Raw genomic sequence first — 13,305 nt, forward strand, 5'->3', positions numbered from 1 at the left:
GGGACACATTAAGTTTTGGTCATCATCTTTGTATCGGCCCCGTTCCCTGAAATATTCCTTCTGCATTATAAAAACGAGGTTCCTCGTTAGCTACACACCACATGATGCAAATGACGGTCGTGATGTGCTTTTCACTCAACGAGCTTGTTCGTATTCATTCAGTCTGCCTCTCTGTGTCATCAGAGGCCTCTCATCCCTCATTTCCTCTCGTCATTTAACTGTCGTTTCTTCCATTGTTAAGACAAAATGTGCTTTAATGATCATTGCAGTGAAACGAGGCCGTTGCACATGCAAATGGGTTGGATTTCTTTTTCTTTGAAGGAGCATGATGGAGATTAAAGATAAAGACTCATACAAAATCAGACTACAGAGAGCTTTGCACATCTTCCCACTTTGTGGTTTTACAACCAGAAGCAGGTCGTGAGGCCACAGAATGCAGATTTGATTTTGAATTGTTTTTTTCATTGGTTGTTTGTTATTTAGCTGTAGCTCTAAGTGTGTGCGCTTGCAGAGGTTATACATGTCATGAGAGACTTGCAAACACTTGATCCCTTTTATATAAGAAAGGATTTAAAACAAAAAGGGTTTTTTTTTTCAATAATTTAGCTACAATAAAAAAACTGAATATTCTTCTGTGGAAATGGGACACTCAGAAACAAGAACTGCACTACAGAAGCTGACAGATGTTTGAAGGTTTCTTGTGCTTCCCACACAACTTTTTAATGACATGCAAATCTCCAGTTTGACTTGGCCAGTCTGTATCCGTCCATTTTCCTTTTTTTGTTTGTTTGAGGGGTTTTTGGGGATATTTTTCTCATTGGTCGCCTTTAGCTCTCAGAGACATGGCTTCACTTTGTCTTCAAGCATTCTTGGACATGATGTGGTGTGATGCAGAATTCAATTACTAATCACACTGTGCCCTTCAATCTGCCCCATCATTGAAGCAACGAGGCAACCCCAAACCACGGCCGTTGTATCACTGTTATGGGATTTTACTGTATTGATTGATTTTCTTTTGCCTATTTCATCTGTGGTCTTTATTTTCTCCACAACACATTATTTCAAAAGGCCTGGTGTTTAACTGTGTGTTCTCTGAAAAATGTCAACTTTCTTTTTGGACAGCAGGACCTTTTTTGTTGTTGCTGGCTTGATTCCAATGCATTTATGTGCAGGCACATTCATATTGTAAATGCTCACATTCTGATGCCAACAGTTATTTGCAGATGCCGTTGTAAAACACTGGAGTTCTTGAATATGTCTCTTTGCCTCAGACGGTGTGTTGCTGGAAGTAAGTGAGACTGTGTTAGCTTTATGGACAGAAGATGTAGGCATAGACAAGCGCTGAACGTTTTCTGCTTTGGTGCCCTGAGGAGCTTATTACTGCTCTTCGCAGAAGCTGGAGTTCTTCTGGCTTCATCGGGCAGTGACCTCCACCTTGCACTGGATCAACTTACAGTCGAAAGAGAAGTAGCTGGGATGAGAATTAATTAGCACTTCCAAGGCTGATACCATGGTTCTCACCCTGAAAAGGGAGTTCCCACTCCAGGTCGGGGAAGAGTCGCCATCCCGAATGGAGGAGTTTAACTATTTCAGGGTCTTGTTCATGAGTGAGGCGAGAGATTGACAGAAAGATTGCAGCAATGTTAATGGTGATGCAGAGGCTTTCTTGGTCTGCTGTGGCAAAGAGGGACCTGAGCATGAAAGTCAAGCTGTTGCTTTGCCAGTCAAGCTATGTCCCTACCCTCACCTGTGGCCACGAGCTCAAGGTAGTGACTGAAAGAATGAAATTGTGGATACAAGAGACAGACAACAGGGTGTCCCTTAGAAATGTGCTAAGTGGCTCGGTCAGGTGCTCGGAGTAGAGCCACTAGTCCTCCAAATTGAAAGGAGTCAGTTAAGGTGGTTCGGACATTTGGTCAGGATGCCTAGAAAATTTCTAGGTGAGGTTTTTTGGCCATGTCCATCAAAGCTCTAGAGCAGGGGTGGGAAACTCCAGGCCTCAAGGGCCAGTGTCCTGCAGGTTTTAGACGTGTCCTTGAGCCAACACAGCTGATTTAAATTGTTAACTGACCTCCTCATGTCTTGAAGTTCTCCAGAGGCCTGGGTATAAACTAATCATTTGATTCAGGTGTGTTAATCTAGGGTGATATCTAAAACCTGCAGGACACCGGCCTGGAGTTCCCCACCCCTGGTCCAGAGCCACATGGCTTTGACCTTGGTACAATGATACTACATACTCAAAAGTGAGCAAAACAGCAGAACCTTGATGTCAGAGCTTTAAATAAGATGGGTTCCACTAGGGCTGGGCGATATGGCCTAAAATCCATATCACGGTATAATTTGAGGCATGTGCAGTAACAATATATTCTTTTCTTCCTTATAACATATTTTAAATAATATAAGGCACACTTAAAATCCTTTAATTTTCTCAAAATTCGACAGTGTTCCTTATGTTTGAATTCTGGTTGTGCTCACTGACCTCGAACCAATTTTATGTGGTACACGGCGCACAGAAATCTGTCAAAAAATGTTTTAGTATGACTTTGGTAAGCTATGAAGGCGCACCGCTTGATGGATTGTTGGAGCATTATGGCTGCCGTAGGAGCCTTGGAGTAATCTGGGTCCAAAACTCCGTCGCCTTCAGGTTCCAAAGTCAAACTGTCTAAATTCTTTCATCTCTAATAAAATAATCAGTGTTGCTGCTTTACCAGGTGTAACAATTAAGTTTAACATCCAGTAATGGAGGAAAACTGAGGATTTCACAGAGGATTTCACAGTGTTTGGACACATTTATTTGCTCACACTGGCTGCTGGTCTGCTTGATCTGCAGTTGGAAAATGAAACTGAAACTTTCATATTGTTTGTTTACTTTTAGTATCTTCAGAGGTATCGTACTGCTAATCGCTCTACTGGATATCAAACCAGCCTCCTTTTCATTTGATTAACTACAAAGTAGCTCTAGAGCTTTGGCAAAGTCACTCTAAACAGGACATTTTTCCTCCACTTCACAACAGTTCTCATCTTTACGTAATAAAAAGTACACAATTTTAGTTATTGTTGTTCTATAGTTTCATAAATGCAGCAGAAATATGGTGTTACTGTAACCATCTAATGATAAATAGCCCACTGCAGAGCAGACACATGAGTAATGTTGGAAATTATCCTTCTACTTCAGGCTATGTACTCTTCATTAAGACAAGAGAAGAGAAGAGTTATTCAAAGCTAGGACATTTCTTGTTACAGCAAATAAAAGTTAAAAAAGTTAAAGTTGAAAAAACAAATAAGTTAAACACAACAAACCTATAAAAATAGCTTAAATAAGTAGGCACTGTAAGATTCAGTATTTACTGGGTCTCCATTCACATTTTTTAAACTCAATAATTTAATAAGCTTGGCACAGTTCCTTTAATAGCACTAAACCTAAAAATATTCGCACTTTGTGTGTGTAAAACAAACCCCCCTCACCCACCCACAACACACACACCTCCACATGTTACCCAGAGGTTACCCATTAGATAAGACAAATTATGTCAAAATGTTTGAACTTTTTTTCTAGTCTTGCAAAAAAGAAGAAAAAAAAGAAAAAAAAAGAGAAGAAAAAGAGAAAAAATTTTTTTTAACATCCAGACATCTATGAAAACAGAATTTATTAAATTCAACGGAGTTAGAAGTTAGCAGGAAGTTACCTCTCTAGTTTCCACCTAAACATGATATAGCATGTTCTGACTGAGAGATTTCTGAAATAATTCAAACGTACAGCTCTGCTATCACTTCCAACATAAATGAAGACAGAAAACTAAACAGCAGTGACGTTTGTAGGGTTACTGAAGTTGGGCTAGCTGCTATATAATGATGTGCTACGTGATCGCTAGCAAAACAGCTACGTTAGCATAACATTAGCACAGTGAAGCTGGAGGATGAACGCTGGACAAAAGTTAACGTGAGGGTTCCTGATGGTTAGGGACAAATGCAATCGCATGGCAGGATGCTGTAAACGGACCAAACTTCAGTCAGGAGAATAACTGAGATAATCCATCCACAATACGAAGTTAGTCATTAATATACTGCAACAACATGGGAATAGAGCAGCTGCAAGAGAATTCAGCATTAATGAATCAATGGTAGGGAAGTGGAGGAAGCGCAGGTTTTGGCTTTCCCCATATTCCAAAAGTGCTTCGTCTCTTTGCCATTACTGCTGCCTGCATAATTTGCAGATGATATTGTTTGCAGCCGCTGCAATGCTTTCAACCAAAACAGGCACCATCAACATGCTATTGCGGTAGAGCTGTATAGTCAAAATCTCTACTGTTGGCCAAATTTATACCGTTTCTACCGCCCACCCCTAGGTTCCACCTTTCACTGCCTGATCTGGAACCCCTAATTAAATTAAAGGAGCACACTTTTCCTGTATTGGTGATCTGCTTAATGAAACTTCATCAGAGCTGTTATAATAATGTTGAAAGCTCTGATTGGCTGAGCTGTCAGTTAAAACAACACTAGAGTTATGTAGGTGTTGAGCAAAGCTGCCAGCTGCAGTGACACCCCTGAGCTGTAGCGTCATCTATATGGTTCTTGTAATACTTTATATGGAAACGTTTGGAAACTTTAGCGACTTACCTGTTGTTAAACTTTTTTAATTTGCTTTTTGCTGATTGCTGTTGTGACCCTGGGATACCCCGCTGCAGTATCTCACTCCCTTCAGCCCACTCTGGATTTCTCTCTGTCTGCTGCTTTGTTTTTAATCTGACCCTCGGTATAATTGAGGTGAAGCACTGGTGGGTACAATCAGAATTATTTTTCTTTTCTTTTGAAGAAAACAGATCAGTGATTCTAAATGTAAAAGTTCCAAAGCTCAGAGAGAATCAGATTCTACGGCAGAATTTTTAAAGTGAGGGCAGGGGGGGATTTTTTTTAGACGAGAAGAAATGAGAAAGAGAGGACGTTTAGGCAGAGCCTGAGGGAGTGCGGTGATGTAATGAGCTTCTGTCCACTTTATAATTAAAAGTAGTGGAGTCCAATAACCCTTGTACAAACCCCCATGAGTGCGAGTGTGAATTAGACAGACCTGCTGTTATCAGGGGTCACGATTTCAGGCCCCTCATGAAGGCTCGGCTGTGTTTGCGTGTCCATGTATCTGCTGTTGGTAAAGAACATAAAGCTGTTTTGTTCTTTCGTTCTTTCTTCGTCTTTTTGCGATGTATACGTTCAGTTTGAAAAATATTCCATTTCCGAGGCCACACACGCTTTCTTAGTGTTGGATTATAACTATGCTAATATGAGCAACTGGGAAGTTTATATGATTTAAAGTTTTGGAACATTTTCTGAAAGGCACATTTAATAAAGTAGTATGGAGGAACAAAGCTGCCAGTCTCCCAAAGTCAATGCAGGAACGCCAAGTTAAAAAATAAATAAATTAGTGAAGGTAAATAAACAGGTTAATTCATTGGTATACAAATAAAGCATAATAATATTGCATTATCTGTCCAGTAATCATACTGATTAATATATATTTTGGCTGAATCCATCCTCCATAGGGAGAGGAATTTATAGTCAGTTCACAGCCGTTTCTTTCCAGATGTTGTGTTTATGGTTTGCTTTCTGTCCCTCAGTACCGCTGATCCCAGCGAGGAACCTTCGTTTCTCTGAGGTGGATCACAGCTCTGCCCGAATCACATGGGACTCCGCCTCCAGGAAGGTTAAAGGGTACCGCATCATGTACGTCAAAACCAATGGAGTCCAGACCAATGAGGTGAGGGAACTCTGGAGGACACAGGTCATCAGGCTAGCCCAAACTTGTCAGAGAGGAAGTAGTAACGTGTCGTTCCTCGATGAAGTTTAACAATTCCAGCAGAGCCTGATCATTGGTCCAGCATCTGTGCACTGTCCGTGCTGCTAATTCCAACATGACAAACAAACCGAGTCGCTTAGGAACAAATGTCATTGTGTTTTGGTCCTGTGTCTTCAGGTGGATGTTGGCCGTGTGACAGCCTGGCTGCTGAAAAACCTGACATCACTGACGGAGTACACTGTCGGTGTGTTTGCCGTCTATGATGAAGGACAAGCTGAGGTTGTGACAGACAGCTTCACCACAAGTAAGAAACTAACATCATTGTAAATAGAGATTGTTACATTCAAAAGTGTTTCTGAAATGGTTTCAACCAGAATTGTTGGTGTTTGTTTAGAAACTGTCCCAGACCCAGTGGACCTGAGGAGCAGTGACATCTCCACGAACAGCTTCAGGGTGTCCTGGGCTCACCCGGCGTCTGATGTGGTGCTTTATCGACTCACCTGGACACCCACCGACGGAGAAGAGAGCAGTGAGGTGTTCACGTGTTTCTTATACGCTTATATGTGTATTTTAAGCTTAGAAGATGAAAGAAAGTCACCTGGAAATCTTATGATTTCTGAAGTGTCATCTCTCAGGATGGAAAACGCTCATTCTTTTAAGTAATTCAGTCCTTAATGACCATTAAAACTCTCTTTATAAAGTTTTAGACTGCTCAATGCTTAAATTAAACACATGTTGGCAGTGTTTCATGTGGCCAAATGGCAGTTTCTACTCTCAGCTCTGTGTAATGTTACAGAGGGAATATCCTTATATGATCATATCACACGAAGCTGACTGTGAGCACAGAAGACTGAACCACCTTCTGTTCTTCTCAAAGGACGATGGATAAATGTCTTCATCCAGGCAGTGGACAGACTGAGAGGCTGCACCAAACTCCTCAGTCTGACTGTCGCAGAAATAAGGATTATTTTTCATCACCTCCATAAAAATATGGAGCTAGAAATGAGCAGATCGGATCCTTTGAAACACTAACGAGCACTAACGAACGAAGCTGCTCCTGCCAGCACAGTCAGGTTTAATAACTGTGTGCTGACTTTGTCGCAGTCATTGTTGACTGGCAGCGTCTTTGAACCTGATAAGCACCAATCAAATGATTTCATTAAGATATGAGAAGAAGTGCACGTGACAGCAGATAAAAGCCAACTTTGTCACTCCAGTGAGTCTCTGAGAGATAATGTGGGCGTCACCGGCCTTTGTATGTCTTCTGATCTTTGTCTTAACTGATGGTGACTTTGCTTTTATGTACTCTGCAGAAAGAGGTTTTATCAGGAAACTCTTAGAATGAAACATTTTGGAACATCTTTTTCTGTCACCTGTCTGTCTAAAGCAGATTTGTTGTCCTGCTGTTTCAGGTTTTGGTGAATGGGAATATCAACACGTACCTGATAAAGGAACTCACCCCCTCGACAGAGTACGAAGTCCTCCTGGCCGCCATTTACGGGAATGAGCTGGAGAGTGATGAGGTGATCCTCGTGGAGTCCACCGGTAAATTTATTGTTACAAAACCTCAGATTTCTTCACACTTTCATGTTTGTTGTGTTTATTAATGAGACTGTTTGTCGTCTTTCTGTTATTATTCTCTGATTTTATTCTGTAAACCGCTCAGAGGAATCAGACATCAAAGGATCCTTTAAACTTTCTGAATTAATGGATCAGTCGCATCAGTGACATGTTTCTGCATTTGATTTTCAGCTGAAAAAACAACCACCATTGCCACGACAACCACCACCGTAGCAGGTAATTAATCCCGGGATGAATTTGGATCTTTTTTTCTCTTCTCTCCATCGTCTGTGTTTTACTTCATCCTTCATCAACTCTGTCATCCTAAGACTTTCATTTCTCACTTGGCTTCTTTTCCACCAACGTGTTGCTGAGGTTTAATGTAACGAAACGCACTGAGGCAGCGTTTGTGGTCCTGTGCTGATGAAGAACATGGGTAATAGATGCCTTTGAACTGTTGGTGTGTTTTTATCAGCTCTAACTTGCATGAAACGAGGGATCTTCATCAATCAGCAGCCCTGTAAGTGCATGTGGAACTGCAGACTAACGAGTGCTCATGGGAATTCTTTAGGCAACAGAAATCTTCCAGGATCTGTCGAATAATGACTCAGAATTTCCAGAAACTCTGGCAGTTTTCATTTCTCCACGCAGTACGTGTGCCTGAAGATCAATGTTTTTTTTTTTTTACTGTAGTAACCAATTAGCTTTTAAATGTGAAACACATATTTTCCATGAATTTGAAATTTTCCAGACTAAATAAGAAAAACCAAACTGTTACCTGTGGGTGCAGTTTGGATCCAGTGCAGTTACTCAGTATCGATTATTTAGTCAGATTGCCAGAGTAAAGCTGCAGATATGAAGTAAATGTCTGGTTCTTTCTAGCCTGGCACAGGACAGAGACACGTAAATGCAAACCAGCCGAAGTCGTCTCAGTTTGGATTTCGGGAAGCAAGAAATCTCGACAGGATGGAGAGCAGTTATTGTCTTTTAGAAATCAGAGAAATAAAGAAAAAAGATAAAGATCATAATATTAGGACTCATGTGAGAACACTCTTTGTGGTTTTGTGTTGAAATGGCAGCACTGGGAAAAAAGTTTCCAAAAATTCGAGCGTGTAAGTGACGCTATAAATGCTGATGTTATAAGATCAAAATTCTGAAACGGTAAATCAGATAAGAAGTTTGCTCCTCCTGTTTCACTGATAGCGTCTGTAAACCTGTTTCTATATTATCAGAGGGAGGGTGCGTTGTTCCGATATGTTCTCCGAAGGAACGTTTCGATATTCCGAAGACACTGATGTGATATGAAAATCTGAGCAAATTAAATGCCAGAATGATGACATTTTGATACCATCGCTTTCTGTGATAGGCTGTGACAGCTTCATGCTTCACTGAGTTAATCTTTGAGTCACTGATCTGCAGCCAGAGTTTCTCTGTCCAACCCTTCAGCTCCTCGGTACGGGGTGAGAAGCATGAAGATCGATGAAGAAACTACGTTCAGCATGCGGGTGTCCTGGCAGCCCGTCGACCCCAGAAATGCTCGACATTATCGACTGAGCTACATCAGTGCGAGGGGAGACCGAGCAGCAGAGACGGTAAGACAGAGAGAGACACTTCATTTCATAATAATTACCTCCAGGTCTGATGCTCATTTGAACGGTCTTCAGCAATGCCTGCTTTTCATTCCCAGCATCAACACTCAGCAACACTATCTTAGCCTATAGGAGCCGCACATTAATAAAGTCAACAAACAATCAGCCCCAGCACACAAACACCACCTAAAAACAACAGGGAACTGACAGTGATGTGTTTTCCATGCTGATAGAGCCTTCCCCTCTCATTTAAAATAAATGGAAATCCCTTGTGGCAGCTGTTATGTATGAACCAAGAATTATTGTGTGCTATGCAAGCCATCGCCAGTAGGGGGCACCACGCCCAGTTATGTGTGTATGTTACTTCTGGGTGATCCCAATAAAGAAGAAGTCAACTTGTAAACAAACTGTTGTATGTGCAGTCTGACTCGGCATAATCTTTAATAGTGTATTGACACTACAGTGGACATATAACATAAATTGGCGACGAGTTGTGACGTCTGGAAGACTTGGCTGTCTACTGAGCATGAACTGACTGCGTGGCCGAGTTCGGACGGAAAACGGACGATCGCGTGGTGAATTAGCATCGGAGCTAGCTGCTAGCTGCTTTTCGCCGACGAGTCAAAAACGACAGTGTTGGCTGTGGACAGCGGATACATCATGGCTGGAATGATTGGACAGATGGACCCTTTTGATGATGCTGGTGAGCAATGGGCGACGTATATTGAACGTTTTGAGCATTACACCCTTGCTAATGACATTCAGCCTGAGAAACGGGTCCCGGTGCTGCTGAGTGTGATGGGTCCCAAGACGTACAGTCTGCTGCGTAATCTAGTGGCGCCAAGCAAGCCTGGGACAATGCAGTATGACAATATTGTGGGTGTTTTGCAAGCTCATTTTGCTCCCAAACCGCTGGTAATAGCTGAAAGGTTCCGGTTCCACAAGAGGAATCAGGGGGAAGAAGAAACGGTCGCACAGTATGTGGCGGTGCTGAAAAGACTGTCAGAACATTGCGAGTTTGGTGCGTATCTGGAAGATGCTCTACGAGACAGATTTGTGTGTGGATTAAAGTGTGAAACTGTGCAGAAGCGTCTTTTGACTGAGAAGGATCTCACGTTTCGCAAAGCAGTTGATTATGCTGTGTCGGCAGAGACAGCAACACGTGAAGTGCAGCAGTTGAGTGGTTCCCTTAAAGTGAATGCAGTGCTGTCACAAAGAGGTGAAAAATGCCGCCGCTGCGGGAAAATGAATCATACTGATGATGACTGCTGGTACAAAGACCGTGACTGTCACCAGTGTGGAAGGAAGGGCCACACGAAACGCATGTGCAAAGGTAGAGCCAGAAGCAGCCAAGATTGGAACAGGAAAGAGAAAGAGGGGAAACATGAGCTGAAAGGCAATGCAGTTAAAAACAGAGCAAAGGACAAAAAGAGGAGAATTCATCATGTTGCCGCTGAGGAGAGTGAAAGTGAAGGAACCAGACCCGACACTGATAGTGAGTTGGAGCTGTATTCTTTGTCACGAAAAGAGAAATATTCACGTATCTCCCTAATGCCTGTAGTTAACGGGAAGAAAATGGAGATGGAGCTGGATACAGGGGCTGCTGTGTCTTTGATTCCATGGGAACAATATAAAAGTATGCTGAGTCAGTTGCCGCTGCAACCCACTGACATCATGCTGAAAACGTACACTGGGGAGCCGCTGGCACCAGAAGGGGTCATCAAGGTGCAAGTTGAACTGAACAAGCAGCGTGCAACTCTACCCTTGTACGTGGTAAAGGTGGATGCTCCACCACTGTTTGGTAGGGAGTGGCTGAGAGTGATTAAGCTGAACTGGAAAGACTTAAAGATGGTCCATGCCAGAGAGCAAAGCGGAAATGACAATCTGGAGGCTGTGCTAAAGAAACACTCTGCCGTTTTCTCTAAGGAGCTGGGCACAATGAAAGGAATTAAAGCCAGATTGACTCTTAGGCCTGATAGTGTCCCCAAATTCTGTCCACCACGTAACGTGCCTTATGCTCTCCGCCCTCGGGTGGAGGCAGAACTGAAACGCCTGACTGAGCTTGGGGTGATCACACCAGTGGAGCATAGTGATTGGGCTACGCCCGTGGTCCCTGTCAACAAGAAGGATGGCTCAGTGAGACTCTGTGGTGATTTCAAGGTCACTCTTAATTCGCAGCTCTGTGTGGATAAGTACCCACTTCCACGCATTGAGGACCTGTTTGCTTCTCTAGCAGGAGGTCAGCATTTCAGTAAGCTAGACTTAGCAAATGCCTACTTACAGATGGAGGTAGAAGAGGAGTCTAAGAAGCTGCTGACTATTTCGACACAAAAAGGGCTGTTCCGTTTCAATCGCTTGCCTTTTGGAGTGGCGTCTTCACCTGCATTGTTTCAGAAGGCTATGGATCAAGTGCTTCTCGGCCTACCATACACCCATTGTTATCTGGATGACATCCTCGTCAGTGGTCCAGATAAAGAGACACACCTGAGATCCCTTAAGGCAGTTTTGGGCAGGCTGGAGGACTATGGCCTGCGTCTCAAACAGGAGAAGTGCCTGTTTTTCCAAGAATCGGTGGAATACCTGGGCCACATAATTGATGCGGCAGGGTTACACAAATCACCAGAAAAGGTGCGTGCCGTTATGGAAGCTCCAGCACCAGCTGATGTCAGCCAGTTACGTTCTTTTCTGGGAATGCTCAACTATTATGGACGTTTCATACCTGATTTAGCTACAGTCCTGAAGCCGCTGAATGAGCTACTCAGTAAAGAGAAGAAATGGCAGTGGACATCAGCCTGCGAGTCAGCTTTCCAGAAAGCTAAAGAACGTCTGGCCTCACCAAAAATACTCACCCACTACAATCCTGAACTGCCTCTCCATTTGGCATGTGACGCTTCACCATATGGCGTTGGAGCCGTGCTCTCACATGTCATGCCTGATGGCCAAGAACGGCCAATTGCTTATGCTTCACGAACCCTCAGCAAAGCAGAACGAAACTATGCTCAGATCGAGAGGGAGGCGTTGGCAATTGTTTTTGGAGTGCGCAAGTTTCACCAGTATCTCCATGGTAACAAGTTCACCTTGCTCACTGATCATCGCCCACTGACCTCAATTCTGAGTCCAGTAAAAGGTACACCATCAATGGCAGCTGCGCGAATGCAGCGTTGGGCGCTCCTTCTGTCAGCACATAATTACACCTTACAGTATCGGAAGGGGGCACATCACGCCAATGCTGACGGTCTGTCACGTTTACCTCTGCCCCTTGCACAGAAAGAGAAACAGGGAGCAGTTGAGGTATTCTACGCATCTCAGCTGGACACATTACCAGTCAGTGTCGCCGAGATCAGACGTGACACTTTGTCTGATGTCACTTTGTCTCGTGTGCTGGAAATGGTAATAACTGGACGTTTTCCAGCAACAAAGGACACAGATCAAGAGCTGTCACCCTATCTGATGCGCAGACATGAACTCACAATACAGCAGGGATGCCTCATGTGGGGCTTGAGGGTGGTTGTGCCACCTAAGCTGCGCTCTCATGTACTGAAAGAGCTCCACACTGCACATCCAGGGATGGTGAGGATGAAGAGCTTAGCTCGCAGCTATGTTTGGTGGCCTGGCATTGATTCTCAAATTGAGCTTCAAGCTAAAGCCTGCCACTCTTGTCAGCGTGTGCAAAAAGAGCCTGGGTTAGCGCCTTTACACCCTTGGCTGTGGCCTTCCTGTCCATGGGAACGGATCCATGTGGATTTTGCGGGTCCATTTGAAAGTCACATGTACCTGGTGGTGGTAGATGCACATTCCAAGTGGCCTGAAGTGCATATTATGGATAGCACCACAGCTGGTAAAACCATACAAGTGCTACGGGGTCTCTTTAGTCGCCATGGCATTCCCCACGTCCTGGTGAGTGATAACGGACCGCAGTTCTGTTCTGAGGAATTCAGGGTGTTCCTGAAAGCTAATGGAGTCAAACACATCCGCTCTGCGCCGTACCATCCTGCCACTAATGGTTTGGCTGAGCGTTTTGTGCAGACATTCAAGCATGCACTGAAAGCCTCCAGGGGTACAGCACCTGTGCAACAACGCCTTGACACGTTCCTCTTGACATATCGCAACACTCCGCATGCAACAACTAGAGAAACGCCAGCTATATTGTTCATTGGACGCAAGCTGCGCTCTCGACTGGATTTTTTGAAGCCCAGTGTGGCCGGAGCTGTGCGTCGGTCACAGGATGCGCAACAACAATGCCGACAGCAACACTCCAGGGACAGACGGTTCACTGTGGGCGAGCCTGTCCTGGTGCGCGATTATAGGAAGGGAGAGGACAAGTGGACGCACGGTGTCGTACTGGAGAAGACTGGGCCAGTGTCATAC

The 13,305-nt window shown here is 43.8% G+C and overlaps 1 protein-coding gene across 2 annotated transcripts in view; it reads left to right on the top strand.

Annotated features, from left to right (window-relative positions):
* The window catches only part of col14a1b (collagen, type XIV, alpha 1b), a 175,906-nt gene that overhangs the window by 78,352 nt on the left and 84,249 nt on the right, over positions 1-13,305 (top strand). For both annotated transcript variants that reach the window (XM_082520442.1, XM_082520443.1), the window contains exons 15-20: positions 5,610-5,749; positions 5,966-6,092; positions 6,183-6,322; positions 7,201-7,333; positions 7,541-7,585; positions 8,795-8,940. In XM_082520442.1, coding sequence (XP_082376568.1) covers positions 5,610-5,749; positions 5,966-6,092; positions 6,183-6,322; positions 7,201-7,333; positions 7,541-7,585; positions 8,795-8,940 — 731 coding nt within the window. The remainder of the gene's footprint in view (positions 1-5,609; positions 5,750-5,965; positions 6,093-6,182; positions 6,323-7,200; positions 7,334-7,540; positions 7,586-8,794; positions 8,941-13,305) is intronic.

The sequence above is a fragment of the Aulonocara stuartgranti genome (assembly GCF_965226115.1).
Source record: "Aulonocara stuartgranti genome assembly, chromosome: 22".
NCBI classification, from domain to species: domain Eukaryota; kingdom Metazoa; phylum Chordata; class Actinopteri; order Cichliformes; family Cichlidae; genus Aulonocara; species Aulonocara stuartgranti.